The following is a 15,577-nucleotide window of genomic DNA, read 5'->3' on the forward strand; positions in this document are numbered from 1 at the left end:
CCCTGCTGACCTCTGACCCTCTGAATGCAGCATGTGCCCTGCTGCCTCCAAGTTCCCATTAAATCTGTGGCTTCTGGGGCCCCTCAGAGTGGCCCTTCCAACAGCCTTGGACCTACATGGGTTCAATTTGATGTAATATCTTTAATACTAAAATGTGTCAAGGTCATAAATTTAAATAATATTCCTACCTGTTACTGAACTAAATGGTAATAATGACCAATGTGACACCAGAAACCCAAAATAAGAGTTTTATTTGTAGTTCATTTACAAAATACAAGAAATACATTTAAAAACAGTTAAACAAAAAGACCCTCCATAGAAATGATAGAAAAGGCTGCAGGTTTTTACAGTGTTTGTATTTATAAAAATGTTTCAGAGCCTCGGTCTCTGCAGATCTTTAACTTTTATTGTTAAGGAGTTTATCCAGTAACCTGCACAAAGCAATGGACAGCAGTCACAAAACATTCACAATTGCCATTTTAAACACTTTAACTCATTACTTTTTGTCACTTTTGAGCATGAAAAACAAACAACTCACCCAAAAGCGAGATTTAGGGGTTTGCCTTCTCGCTTTTTTGCCAATTATGGAATTGCAAATATTTGTATTTGTTTAGTGAAAAGACTGAAAAATAGTTTAAGAAACTTTTAAACTGAGGCTTTCATTATCTTACTTACAAAACTCATCTCATTTAAATCAACTCATTTAAAGGAATAGGTCAACATTTTTGGAAAATATGTGTAAAATATATTTTTCTTTCTCTTTTTTCTGCTCAGAGTTAGACAGGAGGAGTTAGCAGTTGGTTAGCTTAGCTTAGAACAGGAACAAAATCCACCTGCCAACTCTAATTAACTTATTAATTAATGAGTTTTAGATGTGCTGGTAGGTGGATGTTGCAACAATCAGATAGAGCTAGGCTAGCTGTTTACAGTCTTTATGCTAAGCTAACTGAGGCTACCACATGAGGGTGGTATCTGAATATCCCCCAAAAATGCTGAACTATTCCTTTAACAGAGACAATGTTGTAGGAACACAAAAACAGTGGTGGTGGTAACTGTATCTACGTGCGTGTCTGTGTGTGTTAGTCCTCCCAGGCGAAGTCGAACGGCTGGAAGTCGTCTCTCAGCTGTTTGCAGCTCTCCTCCTCCTCCTCCCTGGTCTGTTTACACTCCTTCCAGTCGGCTCGAGTCGGGATGTTGAGCACCGCCTCGCTGGCCAGAACCTCCCTGTGTTCGTAAGGCAGTATATTTTAAAAACACAGCAGGTGTGTAGTGGTACATGCACAGAGGCTAACTCCAGGCTTTTTGACCCTGGGCCTTATTTTCCTACGTCCACTGCTTGTTTTGGTCACTGACAGGCTCAGGTTGTTATTATGACTGTCTGACAACATTATGGATAGGATTCCTACAGAGATAAACATTTTTGTTAAAGAGTAAGATCCTTTTTGTTTAACCAGACACATCACTATATATCACTACCAGACTCCACTGACAAAAAACATAATTTTACCAAGCACGACACAGGAGCTGCTGGAATATGGCTGCTTCTGTTGGTTAGTTTGTTTGTGTTATTGTGTGGTACTTTTACGGGATCTGAACACTTCTTCCTCCACTGAAAGTCACACAATAACACAAACAAACTAAATGTTTAAGGCAGCTCCTGCGTTCTGCTCCTGTTTTTGTTAGTGGTAGTGATATATAGCGAAGTTTCTGGTGTTTTTATATCCAAATGTCATTACACATTATTTTAAATGAGATTGAGATTTACCTTCCAAACTGCAGAGGAAAATGTTTCTGGATGCGGTAGAAGAGTTTCTCCCCTGAGTCCAGCTCCACATAGAAGTACGGTGTCCCTGGAGGAGCAATCTGAACACACATGCTTTTTGCAGCTTTTGTATTTACTATTATAAATCAACAGCATCAAATCAAAAGATGTATACTCCTATGGTGTGTGTATGTGTGTAGTTGTTTAACCCAGGTGTATTTACACATACCTGTTTGAGGTCAGTGTGTTCAGGAATCTCCATCAGCTCCATCTGTTGCTCCTGAGCCTGGACCATGAATGCCTCTTTGATGTCCTCTGTTGTGCAGCGGTCCAGCGGCACCGGGACGACCTGAACGATGACGATACAGAGGCCAAAAACTTCAACACGTGTTAGATCATCATTTCATGGTCACTTTGTGCCTCTCTATAGTCATTTAGCTTTTCTTTTCGATCACTGTGTGTCTCTTTTTTGTCATATTGTGTCCATTTGAAGTCATTTTGCTTCTCTTTTTAGCAAATTTGAGACTCTCTATGGTCATATTGTGCCTTTCAGATGACAAATATTAACAGTTACTTCATACAGAGCCTCTGTCCCAGGTGTCTGCTGATCTCTCAGGCTCTTAAATATAAAGTTAGAAACAAAAAGAGCTTTGACTGTTTCTACCTGTAGCTGCAGGTGTTGGCTTCTGTAATTCCTCTCAAACAGCACGCATCGCTCTCCTTTGCTCTTGTAGAAGCTTGTCAGGGCCGACTTGTACTTCTCCATCTCCTCCACCACCTCAGAGCTCAGGTCCACCACAGACTGGTAGTGACCGATGGGGAGGATCAGGATGTGGTGAGGAGTCAGTCCGCCTTTAGCCAGAGCCAGGTAACACTGCAAACAAAACCATTCCGAGTTATGCTGATGTGTGTAAATTAAATGTTTTTTCAGTGCCTTTCCAGTATTACTGGATGTACATTGATATGGTATAAACTCACATGTGTTCCTATGCTGATGACGAGGTGTTTCTCCACCTGAGGACTGGCCAAACAGAACCAGCAGGGACCAGTGGGCTGAGCTTCACAGGATAAAAAGAGAAGAAATATTAAAATACAACTCATTCTGTTAGTTTACTTTTATCCCCTTAAGCTATAATTGTAAACTGGAAACATGCTAACACTAACATACAGGTGTATTTGGGAACCAATTCGATGGATGACATGACCCTGTAAAAGCTCATATCATGGGCTGTAAAGGTATTCTCAGGTATGTTTTTAGCATTGTCGCCTTTAAAAGTAGCCGACAGTAGCCATTAGCAGCTCCTGTTTACAGGTTTCCCAGTGATATACAAACATCTATCACTGGATTAATTTGATACTGAAGAAAACTTAAAAATGTGATGATTCTCAGCCAAGGCAAGGAGTTATAAGGAGCGTCTTTTGGCATATAATTTCTCTGCAGATTTACCAATCTTCATTCGAACTGGACATCAAAAAGAATTATATTCCATTGCAGATTTGACTGAGATATGACTCTGAGGAGAAGCATGATTTTTGATGAAATTTGTGACAACCTGGTTACATGATTTTTAAGTATCAAACAAGTTCTGAAGCCTCTTTTTTCTATGATTTCTAAGCAGATTTGTGGGCACTTATTCATGATGGACATCAAAGATAATGATATCCTCAGGAAGTGTAAGTCACACTGAATGAAAACAGTGTAGAACATAGTCTACCATAATGCTACCATTTCTACAGCTGGCTGGACTCACGGTGCCTGCGGGGCTGTTTGGGTTGTCCCTGATGATGCCTGTCTCCATCATGCTGCTGGTCTCGTCCCCGTCCGTCTCCATCTGGATATCTTTTCCTGCCACGGCCACGAGGACCCCCACCCTGCTTCTTGCCCAGGTCAAAGAAGAACTGATGGGAAGGCTCCTGAACAGAAGATGAAGAAGAAGAAGAAGAAAAAGAGACAGGGTTGAGTTTTGGATATGTCAGACAGGTGAGGCATGATTACAACACCTTGATTTACATCTCAAGAAAGAGAAAACATGATTAGCACACGAACACACTCTGTACCTCCTCCTCTGTGCCGCTGAAGCCTGTCTTTGGTGCGTCCGTCTTGTCTTTTGTGGAGCGTCTGTAGGGGTTTTCTGTCACATCCTGCGGCTGCTTTACCAGCTCTGATGGATCCATGGTCTTCATTGGGATTATGTTGAAGGCGTACAGATACTGAAGACAGAAACACACACACAGCTCAGGATGTGATGAGGGATAATCATGCTCTAAGATTTGGAAATAATGATGTATGATGTTGCCATGGAAGCAGTGAGTTACCCTATGGGCTACAACCTTACATTTTGGAAAACTGGCACTATTAAAAGTAGCAGAATTAACTATTAGAACTTCCTGTTTGCAGTGTACCCATGGATATACAGACAACTATCACTGGATTACTGTGATGCTGAAGAAAACTTAAAAACGTGATGATTCTCAGGCAAGTTCTGCAGTTTCTTTCCTCTATGATTTCCAAGCAGATTTACAGATGTTTATTTGTAATGGATTTAGATATATAATAATATAATATCATGGGGATATGCAAGTCATGCCTAATCTAAAAATATGTGTTTCATGTGTGAGTTATGACTCTGAGGAGGAGTGTGATTTTTCACATGAATTATGGCAATTAAAGGTTAAAGTATTGTAACCGCAGCTAAATCAGGAACCAAACAATAACTGACTTCCAGCTGTCTTTAGAGCCACCGTCAAGAACCTGTCACTTTCACCCAAAGAACTGACGTTCATGCGTACCTTCTTCTTGGCAGGGTTGTTGACAGTTGCCAGGGCGATGAAGCGGCTAACGTGCTGAGCATTTTCCTGGAGAACAAGATGATTTCTGAGGAGGGAAGCACATGTACAGTGCTGTTAACAAACTCAGAGTGTAACACAGAGGGAATCGGGAACTGCAAATCACACTTAATCCTGTACAGACAACCTGTATGGGAGTCTCTCATAGTGAGTGCCCTCTAGTGCAGCAAAGTGGTATCGTGGCTTCAGTTTGTCTGCGAGGTTGGCGACGGAGGTGCTCCCGCAGAACTTTGTGTTCACTTCCTGCAACAGAGACACATGAAAACAAACAACAGAGCCTTAAAACGTCATTCTTGACCAAAAACAATCTCACAACATGATCTATTTAATTGCTGCTCTGCTTTCAACTATATCACACAGTCTTCCTCAGCAGAATACGTCTGCCCAGCTGTCATAAAAATGCAGATGTTCAATTGAAGTTGTTACCGGGTTGTTTGCGTACTGCCACACTCCTCTGGGCCACTGTGACGTCAGCAGGATGTCGACCCCTCTGAACTTGGAGCTGCTGGTCAGCGGAGACACGAGAGCTGACAGGTCTTTGGCAGTGAAGCAGTGAGCCGGGGCTGGCTCCTGCTGAGCCTCCCGACCACTGACATAGGCTATCTGTAGCCCTGACACACCGGTGAACACACCTCGCCGACCTAAAAATGCACACAGACCAATAATGTTTCATAAAACAGAAACTTTAAAGGGACAAATCAAGAATTTCCCTTTAATTGCATTCATGTTTCCAGCAGAGTCTTACCCAGATATGTGATATTTTCAGCCAGCTCGCAGCCGTCAGCGCTGGGGAAGTTCTTCACCGTCTCCTGGCTCGCTGCTCCCAGGATGTAGGTGTGAATGGGGGCTGAGGAGGAGTATGGAAAATGGAGTAACACAGTGGTAAAAAAAAAAAAAAAAGAAAAGAGTGTTACAGCTGGTTAATCCAGGTGTTTGTACCTTTCTTGGCTCCAGTTTTGTATTGCTGCCACTCAGCCTCAGCCTCTGGTGTCGTTCCGAAAAACTCCCCAACACAAAGCAACAGCTGTACGAAAACAGACGTCAATACAAAATGTAGAAATTTTAAGACAATGAGAAAAAATAATGACCTAGTCATAATTTCATTTTATAATCTTATTATACTGACTTACAGCATCTTTTTTCATCATATATGTAGAAATGGACTTCCATAGTTAGTAAATACTGTTATATAGATGAGAATTTGATGAATTTGACTCACATCAAACTGTCCGGTCTTCTTCTGGATGGTCTGGACTCGATTGAAGAGAGCGTTCAGCCTGCCCTCGACATCCCCACATGCTAAGCTGCAAACAGAAACACACTTTAATGCTTTAATTTACATCATTATAACAACAGCTCATCAAAAATCAATTCAATATTCCCTTAAAGAAGCATTTAAGATTCCAAATAACTAACTTCTGTTGATTGACAGCTGAAAAGTCCCAAAACTGACTTCAGTGGAGCTTGTGCATTGGTAAACATGTTTGATATTAAAGACAACATTTCAGCACGACCAATAATATCAATATATATTTTTAAAGTGGCTGATCCGCAGATTAAATCACGTCTTATAATGCATATAAATGGGCCGATGAGTAACAAGTCCTTAAATCATCAAAATTTTGAACGAGGTTTGGCGAGGGTCATCGCCTTTTGTATGAATTTTATTTGAAACCTGGTTACATTTGGAACAATCTGACCTCCTGAAAATGTTAAGAAACCCCCCTTTGTCCAGCAGATCCAGAAAGACTTTTCTGCATATATTTCGTACACCTTATCACATCATGGGTATCATCATCAAATAAAATAAAAACCATCACAGGTTCAACCACAGCGACATTTGACGCAATGAAACGTGGTCAAAGCCACAGCTAAAGCATTTATGATAAAGTTGAACTTACACTCTCACTGGTTGTTCTCCCATGTTTTAGCTAAATTATATCCGAATGTGTTGAAATGTGTGGTTTGGATTTTTGCAGCTTGAATGTTCCGTACATCGCCAATAGTGGTCCGGTCGAAGCCACAGCGGAACTATTTTTGTCTCTGCAAATCACGTATTATTTACCCCAAAAATGTCATCACAAAATATACATCAAAAGTTAGTCGAATTTATTTCGTGTAAGTATTTATTTTTAGTATTAATTTCACATAATTTAAATCAATCAAAAAAATGAACAAGTCTGGTTTTTACCCGGAGACATTTTTTGAGGTGGCAGAATGGTTGCCAGGTTTTATTCTTACACGCAATGTCGAGCTGTTGCAAGCGGTTGACTTTTCCATCAAGAAAATATCTGACATTGATCAATAATGAAAATATTGTTAATGGCCAATTAAATGCCTAAAAAAAGAAGAATAAATATTGCATTTGTTTAAATTTAATTTGTTGTTGTTTTTTAACAGATACATGGAAGCTGCAGTTTACGGATAATCGTCTTTTCTGGCAACCCGGCGGCGGGCCCTCGGACGCCGAGCCTCCATCCTGGCACTTACCTTCATCCTGGTAACTCACAAGTCCCCGGACCAAAAACAGGAAGTAAGTATGCGAATCAAAAGTAAAATTCAGTTTCTGTTTGGTAGTCGAAGCAGAGGGAGCACAAAGTGAGGGGAAAACAGCTTCAAAAACAGAGAATAAAGCGGCAGAACTGCGTCAAAAACCGTACAGACGCCATAAGCTTCACCTTGTCGACTAAACATGGCGCCGAAGACTTTTCGTCTTTCATTTAGCGGCGTAGCTTGGTGGATGCTAATGGTTAGCATTGTGTCAGAGCTTCATCGAGTGTCTGTCACCGTTTGTTTGCCTCCTGGAAACGTAATTTAATGATACATTTAAACCAATATATTTGAGGACTGTAACGTCGATAACTCAACAGAAACTACGCATCTGTCTCTGCGCTTAATCTCAGTGTTATTGCCAGCGTTCAAAATAGCGATTCACGGGACGCTACGCCAAACCCCATTTGAAAATTTACCAATTTTGCACACACTGGCTGATTGCCGAACAATAAAAACACCTCTAACTTCAACTTGCATTAAAACATTTATAAAGTGCTTCAGCCTACAATTCGGCATAAATACTGTCCAGCAAGCACGTCTCTTGTTGACAAATTATGTCCACTTAATAAAAGCCCAGTATACAGTTATATGCAAAAGTTTGGACAAATTACACGTATTGTTTATTTTTGAGATGAAAATGAATAAATACAACCCTTGCAACAAATAGGCATTAAAATGAGTCTTTATTCAAATGGCAATGCAATGTAACTCTTTATTTATTATTTAAATGAATAAATTTAAAAAAACAAACAAACAGCACCTCACATCTTGTCTTAACTGCCACAGTTTCCCTTTTCCTGACATTTCTTAATGACAGTGGAAATTTCAAGCTCGAAGTGCTTTTATATATTTTTATAGCCTCCACTGCTTTGTAGGTGTTATCTAAATTTTTATATCTTCAGTCAGTTGTTTTCTGGTGCGTATGGTTTTCGAGTGATACCACAAGCTTTGAAGAGTTAATGAGTTAATTTAGGCCTAAAAAGTTGATGAAATTCTCAAACTTTATAAGTAGAAAAGTAACTAAACTCTTGCACATGCAACAGTTACTGTGTGTTCTACTTTCTAAAGTAAATAAAAAAAGGAACATTTAAGGAAAGGCTCATTTTTATGACTGTTTGCTGCTGAAGTTTATTTTGGAAAATAGATAATCTTCATAGTTGTTGTATTATTGCAGAGTGACCTTTAGATAGTATTTTTATATCAGTGTAAAGCCATTTTTCATTTAAGTACTGCTGCCCACAGTCAGTACGCAGATGACTGCGTCTCTTCTCTCAGCCTAAGAGGTGTGTGCACATACAAACATTTTATAATATTTTGACTGCAACTAAAGATTATTTTCATCATTAATCAATACTTTTTGATGATAAAATAGTGAAAACAGCCAGTATAATTCACACAGCCCAAAGTGACTTCTTCAGATGTCATGGTTTGTCTGACCAACTGTCTACAAATGCAAATATATTCATGTCTGACAGAAAAGCATCAGACTCTCACATCTCACATCCAGCTGTAACCAGGAAAGAAGGTTTTGCTTAAATTTTTTTTTAATGATTTGTTTGTCAAAGTAGTTGCTTTAAAACTGAATAAACTCACATCATTTATTTAACTACCACTAACCATCTGATGTACAATTTGTTTAATGTGCAGATTATTTCAGAAATAAACATTTTGGCCTTTTCTAAAAGTAATAACAAAATTACTATTACTATTTTGAATAAAATGACTATATGTTATGGAGACTGGAGCTGCAATGATTAGTTGACTAATTGACTGAGCCATCTTGTAAGAGAGTTGCTAAATATTCTCACATTTGCTGCTAAATTAACTGCTATATTAAACTTTTTTTTTCTTTTTTTAAAACACTGTTTTCTACATTTTTATACCAAACAATGAATAGAGAAAGTATTTGGCAGGTTAATAAATGATGAAAATTAGAATTAATTACAGACCAAATGTGTCTGTGTTAAAATGTATTCCAGTTTACAATGTTTTTCTTTGTCAGTTCTGCTTTAGAATTAAATGGGTTTTTCCCTTACTGGTATTTATGACCTGTTGTTGCCATGACGTCTGAATTAAAAACACAAACCTGTGGCTGCAAATATCATTGAATGTTGTTTTGTTTATTAATCACCAGGTGCAGGATGAGTTCAGCAGCAGAGGATGAGGAGGCTGCAGCGTTAGAGACGGTGAAGTCTGTCACCCTCACTCAGGACAGTGATGGAAGCATCATACTGCACTGTCCTCCCAATGGTGGGTTATCACACACACACTTTCTGTGTCTGCCTGTGTGGATTTTATTTAGATTTAATCTGTATTAATTACAAATTTGACTACTGATTAAACATGATTGAAGTGTTTTTTTGTGGAGATGCAACCATTAATCAATTAGCTGCTCAACAGAAATCAGTCTGTTGTGTTAAGATGTCATCAGGAAATTGTGATTTTGAGAAATTGTAATTTTTCAATATTTTTTTTTGTTAACATTTTATAAACAAAGCAGTTGTAAAAACAATGAGCAGATTTAATTAATAATGAAAATAACTGATAATTGTAGCTCTACTTCTATGCAAATAAGCCTGTGTGTGGTCATCTGATTAAAAAGACCACAGTTATGACAATTGTACTTGTGTGTATATGTGTGTGTGTGTAGATGAGGACTCGGAGCCCCTTCAGAAGAAACTGCGTCTCTCTACAGAAGAACAGGAAGACTCAGACACACCTCAGTTCTCTGTGGTCACTTTACCAAGTGAGACACGTTTTTACATTTGCATCACTGACATAACATCTAAACCCCAACATCAACTCAATCAAACCAAATGATGTTCCAGAGTGAATTCCAGTGTCTTTTTAGGCAAATAATAACCATAGATAACAATATTCCCTGAAAAACTAACTTGTCAGTACCCATTTCCAGCCAGTAATGTTTGTAGGTGTAGCCTCCCAACCTTTACTACTAAGATAGGACAGAGTGTGTGTAGACTGAGAGTAAATATAATAAATAAATAAATAATAATAAATAAAAGCTTAGTTATGGGTAAATACTGTAGCTGTAACACCTTTTTCTTCTCCCCAGTGTCGGAGAACGACGAAGGGTTCGAGGTGACGATGACAGCCACAGCAGATGGTGATCTGTCGGAGGAGGGCGTCGCTCAGATTCAGGTAAAACTCTCGCTCTTCTTTTACCTCTTTCCTCTGCATCCTAAATGAACCGAAGGACTAACCTCTTATTTACTTTATACTGTTTTCGTGCACCGGTGTTGCGTACAGATCCTGCAAGAGGATGAGGACTGTCTCTCGCCAAATCAGAAGACAGAGGTGTCACCTGTCAGTCAGGCCTGGTTCACCACAAAAGAAGACAAAGACACACTGGCTAACAAAGGTACACACAACAGCATAATCTCCCAAGACTAAGGAATGAAGAGGACATGAGTTTATAAAGTGTCTATTCAACATTTCTTCCACTTCAGGTCACAAGTGGAAACAGGGCATGTGGTCTAAAGAGGAGATTGACATTCTGATGAGCAACATTGATCGATATGTGAAGGTACATTACTTCCTGTCGCTACGTCTGTCTTTATTTTTGTCTTTATTAGCTCATTCTGACTGCCCTGTGTGTATGTGTGTGTGTGTTTCAGGACAGAGGCATCGAAGACCCGGCAGAGATCATATTTGAGATGTCCAAAGAGGAGAGGAAGGATTTCTACCGTTCTGTGGCCTTGGGGTTAAACAGGCCTCTGTTCGCCGTCTATAGACGAGTTCTGCGAATGTACGACAACCGCAACCACGTCGGGAAGTGAGTTCACAAAGGGAAAGACGACACAGAACACACTGAAACTTTATTGCTATGTGAGTTTGAATTTGTAATTTGTTTATTTTTCCCTTAGGTATACTCCTGATGAGATAGAGAAGCTAAAATCGTGAGTAAAACCTCTTAACATTAAAAAATGACCACAGTGTCGTGAGGACGTTGTTTATAATCTGATGTTTGTCTTCAGTTTGAGGGAGAAACATGGGAACGACTGGGCGACTATTGGAGCAGCTCTGGGTCGCAGTGCCTCTTCTGTTAAAGACCGCTGCCGACTAATGAAGGACACATGCAACACAGGTACAGAGGAGCGTGTGTGCATTTGCAAATTGAACAAAAAGTCAGAAATTTACTATCATCTAGTACAGAGATCATTAAGTAAATCATTGCAGTTTTGGATGATATTTTTTAAGTCTTTGTGCTGAGCTAAGCTAATCAAACAAAAATGTGTTTATTTTTTTAAAAAACAGGTAAATGGAGTGAGGAGGAGGAGAGACGTCTCGCTGAGGTTGTATACGAGATGGCAGGTGCGACACCGGGGTCAGCGGTCACGGGAGGCGTCTCTTGGGCGTCAGTGGCTGACCAGGTTCGCACGCGCTCAGAGAAGCAGTGTCGGTCAAAATGGTTGAATTACCTGAACTGGAAACACAGTGGAGGGACGGAGTGGACGAAGGAGGATGATCTGAACCTCATACGCAGGTAAAGATGAGATGAGTGTGTATGTGTTTAAATCCATAGAGTAACCAACATGAATTTGTAAAGTTAAACAATGTGTGTTTCAGGATATCGGAGCTGGAGGTGGAGGATGAGAATGAAATCAAATGGGAGGATCTTGCAGGCGGGTGGAGCAGCGTTCGATCGCCTCAGTGGCTGCGATCTAAGTGGTGGAGCATCAAGAGACAAGTAGCCAATCACAAGGACATCCCCTTCAGTGGTACACACACATCTCTTAGATCTGCTGGGATCCTTCCTCCTGGCTCCAATTTGTTTTTTTTCCTTAATACACCATCATAGAAATTTGCGGATTCTCAAACATATGTATATGTGTGTTCCCAGTCCTTCTGAAGGGCCTCCAAGAGCTCATGGCATCCTCGCAGACCGGATCGGGACCAGGGAGCCCCTCTTCGTCCTCGCTCCAGATCAGACTCACCCGATTGGAGGAGAGCAGCGGCAGCCCCACCCCCACCTCTGTGGCCGCGCTGCAGATTCCCGTACAGATCCCGCTGCAGATCACACACCTGGGTGAGACTCACTCTAAGATCTGGCTCTGAACTGCACTGTGTGTCTCTGATTCCTGACAGTGGATCTGTTTGTGTTTCTCATTAAGCCTCAGATTCTTCAGCAGCAGCCAGCGACAGTGAAACCATCACTCTGAACACAGGAGCTCTGCAGACCTTTGAGATCCTGCCTGTAAGATGTTTTACAGTTACCGTGCATAGATGATAAACCTGATGTCAGATTATTATTATTATTAGTGCCGGACAACATTATGGATAGGATTCCTACAGAGAGAGACCTTTTATTAAAGAGCAAGATCCTTTTAGTTTAACCAGAAACATCACTTTATATCACTCCATCTGTTGGTTTGTGTTTTTGTGTGACTTTCAGTGGTGGAGATCCTTTACATCACTACAAATACCACACAATAACACAGACAAACTAACAGATGGAGGCAGTGGTATGAACTCTCTTAGATCATATAAGTGGCCATAATGTGAGAGCGACACACTACATTGTATCACCATAAACAATCCAATGAATGAACCTCGTTGTCTTTTCTTTCAGTCCTTCCACCTGCAGCCCACCGGCACCCCAGGGACCTACTACCTCCAGACGACATCCAATCAGGGCCTGCCACTCAGCCTCTCCACCGGTCAAGGCCTTCCACTCAGTCTGGCCAATAACAGCACGGTTACCCTGACAACAGGCTCCTCTCCATCGCCACATGAACACATCATCCTCCACAGCCTGTCGGTCCGTTTCAGACGGTTGTCACCTCAGTCTTAAAAATCAGTTTCTTGTACCTGGGCGCCTCCTGACTCTTTTTTTTCCTTCCTCAGACGGACGGCCTCTGCTCCAGCGACGGCGTCATCATCCAGACAGTCACTTCTGACCCCACCTCCTCAGACCCTCTCAGCCAATCACAGCTGGTTGTGGAAACAGAGGGGCGGGGCCAGGACGACCACCTAGCTGCCACAAGTCTCCTGGAGGGTGCAGAGAGTGTTGTCACGGAAACGCAGGAGGCACTGACTGATGGCTTCACTGACAAGGTATAAACATAAACCAGGGTCCTGATTACAAGTTACGTACTTTTAATTTGAAAAGCTGCACATTCACAGCTTTCTTTTTTACATTATAATAAAGTGGAAGACTGGTGGACAAAATATTAGGAACACCTTTCATTATACAGCAACTTCTGTGTGTGTGTCAGGAGCTGAGTTCCCCCTCTGTTGAGGGTCCAGTGGTGCATTCTGGGATAACACCAGGCAGCGCTGTGCTGATTGTGTCTCCTCCCAACATCAGCAGTACACTGACAGGTAACACACACACACAGACACACAATCCTGAGGTGTGCAGGTGATGACTCTCACTTCGTTTACATGCACAAAATGTGAGGCTGTCGATGTCCCACGGATTGTGTTGCTGTTATAGAATGGTGCAGGAATGAACCTAAAACCAGGTGCGTTAGCATTTTAGTACTCCCTGTTCCTTCGTCTCAAAGTCAGTGGGTTTTTGTTTAAATGTGTGAAATAAGGTCTGTGGTTTTAACACAAGCTCAAGACGTTTTCATGTTTTATTCTACGACGTCAGAAAATCCCCCGCTCTTGATGTTTGAAGCTTTTACGCGTCCTAAAAAAGGTGGTTGCTAAATGAGACTACAGAGGTTGTTGTGTTTCTACTCACGCTCTTTCAAACTATCACTAACTTTCTAAGACGAAGTGGTGTGGAGATGCTGATGTCATGTGATCGTGGTGTAGTTGGTTTATAGACTAACATTAGCTTTTTACTTCTGGAGATTATATTTAGGCTTCAAACATCAGAACAGTGGTGTTCATCTGTGAAGATTATCTGATGAACTAAATATGTTGTTGGTCACAGTTTATTTTCAGTAATAATCCAAAACCCAATGAAAAAAACATCCTGTTGGCTTTTTGTCGAAGGAACCAAGGTGATGCTAACTTCCAGGTTTGCCTACAAAAATACATAATCTCTGCACCACTCTATTAGCTATTAAGATATTAAGTGTGATTTACTTTGCAGAATCGTTAAATGAACCTCTGACCTTTAGGGCTGCGTGACATTTTCTTATATCGATACCAATATTTTTACAGAACAATTTATCAAATGACAGTGTGAAAGGAGTCCCTGGTAGGAGTGAACCTACAGAGAATTATCAGGTGAATCTGCAGCTCCCCATCAGCCTTTATGAGGCTTTACAGTGAGTTTCAACTCATTGTTTACTGTTCTGGTTCACACTCACGCTGCAGAGGGCAGCTGTTTTCAGAGTAAAAGCTGTGAACAGCCATTGTCCACTTAGCATTTAACAGCTAAAGACATAGAAAGGAGGGATACCAGAGAGTACAGCAAAGATCTTCTCCTCAGACATTCATCCACTTCAGGTAAAAACACCAAATTTCCACTCCCATCACTGTATCACTTCTTCTTTGTTGTGTTTTGGTCAAACTTTTGAACCCATGGCTTAAATCTGCCTCCAAAACTGGACGTCGTTCTCTGTCTGTGTCCACAGATCCAATCTTGGAGAACCAGGAAGTCTCAGACTGAGCTGGACCTTCATCACGGTGGATGGTGATTAAATGGGACTACAGGATGAGCCTGTTAACCGCAGTAAAAACCTGAAAACTGTAGCTGCTGCACAGTACAACATCCCCACCCTCCACCACAGCAAGGACAGCATCTGTCTGCTTGTTGAACTGTGAGTTAAAGTCCCAGACTGAACACTTTTTAAACACAGACTCACACAGCTGTAAATGAAGCAGGATTTCTGAATCTGTCTGAATCCCCTGGATGAAATGTGAATGCAGCACTGTGCCAGCCGTCAGGCCATCAGCAGACGTCCTCACAGCTCCTACAGTGCCAAAGAGACTCTAAAGGCTGTGATGGATGTAAAAAAATGCTAATAGTTATGTAAACATGAAGGAGAAGATCTTAGTAACAAATTGAATGATTAATAAATCCCGTCCAGAGTGACGTCCTTGTATTTTAAAGTGGATCTCTGGGTTTTTTTCTGCGTGAAGAGCTGCTTGACTTTTGTGTGAAAATGGAAGAAGTAAAAAAGCAAAAGTCTGCCTGAAAATACTCCACTACAAGTAGAAAAGTGTTATCAGCAAAATATACTTAAAGAATAAGGCTGATATTTTTTAACCTAGGCCTTACTATCCCATGTGTTAAACAGGAACATGAACACAGGAGCTGCTGGAATACCACTGCCTCCATCCGGTTTGTTTTTGTTATTGTGTGGTACTTTTACTTATTTAAAGGATCTATAAATACCTCCTCCACCACTGAGAGTAACACAATAACAAACTAACTAACAGATGGAGGCAGTGGTATTCCAGCAGCTCCTGTATTCTGTTCGGTAAAATCACTGG

At 40.8% G+C, this 15,577-nt stretch overlaps 2 protein-coding genes across 5 annotated transcripts; one reads left to right on the top strand and one right to left on the bottom strand.

Moving 5' to 3' along the window:
- Positions 1-234: 234 nt before the first annotated feature.
- Positions 235-6,722, bottom strand: cwf19l1 (CWF19 like cell cycle control factor 1). Its single transcript, XM_018694854.2, has 14 exons — positions 6,511-6,722; positions 5,829-5,913; positions 5,549-5,633; positions 5,355-5,456; positions 5,036-5,250; positions 4,737-4,852; positions 4,553-4,637; positions 3,821-3,973; positions 3,514-3,676; positions 2,741-2,820; positions 2,427-2,636; positions 1,992-2,111; positions 1,766-1,863; positions 235-1,224 (listed from the first exon to the last, which is right to left on the bottom strand). Exons 1-14 carry the CDS (start codon positions 6,531-6,533, stop codon positions 1,080-1,082), a joined length of 1,680 nt encoding a protein of 559 aa, XP_018550370.1. The 5' UTR covers positions 6,534-6,722; the 3' UTR covers positions 235-1,079.
- A 268-nt stretch (positions 6,723-6,990) lies between these two features.
- Positions 6,991-15,193, top strand: dmtf1 (cyclin D binding myb-like transcription factor 1). Of its 4 annotated transcripts, XR_001963036.2 has the most exons (18): positions 6,991-7,142; positions 9,297-9,412; positions 9,813-9,908; positions 10,236-10,321; positions 10,430-10,541; positions 10,630-10,706; positions 10,798-10,955; positions 11,047-11,079; positions 11,158-11,267; positions 11,438-11,666; positions 11,750-11,901; positions 12,024-12,209; positions 12,295-12,377; positions 12,753-12,941; positions 13,028-13,237; positions 13,399-13,504; positions 14,300-14,587; positions 14,716-15,193. XR_001963036.2 is itself a non-coding variant. In XM_018694853.2 (17 exons), the coding sequence occupies exons 2-17, from the start codon at positions 9,304-9,306 to the stop codon at positions 14,314-14,316; spliced, it is 1,953 nt and encodes a 650-aa protein (XP_018550369.1). In that variant the 5' UTR covers positions 6,991-7,142; positions 9,297-9,303; the 3' UTR covers positions 14,317-15,193. The 4 variants fall into 4 exon arrangements, 3 of the variants coding, with proteins under 3 accessions (XP_018550369.1, XP_018550368.1, XP_050933725.1); XM_018694853.2 differs by having other exon boundaries at positions 14,300-15,193; XM_018694852.2 differs by lacking the exon at positions 14,300-14,587.
- Positions 15,194-15,577: the final 384 nt, after the last annotated feature.

Source organism: Lates calcarifer, linkage group LG18, assembly GCF_001640805.2.
Source record: "Lates calcarifer isolate ASB-BC8 linkage group LG18, TLL_Latcal_v3, whole genome shotgun sequence".
Taxonomy (NCBI): Eukaryota; Metazoa; Chordata; class Actinopteri; family Centropomidae; genus Lates; species Lates calcarifer.

Bases quoted from the DNA above. Each gene is read 5' to 3' on its own strand.
- cwf19l1 (XM_018694854.2), bottom strand. From the start codon at position 6,533: ATGGGAGAACAACCAGTGAGAGT. The intron at 5,457-5,548 runs GTACAAACACCT...ACTCCTCCTCAG, and splicing joins CAAAACTGGAGCCAAGAAAG to CCCCCATTCACACCTACATC. The intron at 4,853-5,035 runs GTAACAACTTCA...TCTCTGTTGCAG, and splicing joins GGCAGTACGCAAACAACCCG to GAAGTGAACACAAAGTTCTG.
- dmtf1 (XM_018694852.2), top strand. From the start codon at position 9,304: ATGAGTTCAGCAGCAGAGGATGAGGAGGCTGCAGCGTTAGAGACGGTG. The intron at 10,542-10,629 runs GTACACACAACA...CTTCCACTTCAG, and splicing joins AGACACACTGGCTAACAAAG to GTCACAAGTGGAAACAGGGC. The intron at 13,238-13,398 runs GTATAAACATAA...TGTGTGTGTCAG, and splicing joins CTGATGGCTTCACTGACAAG to GAGCTGAGTTCCCCCTCTGT.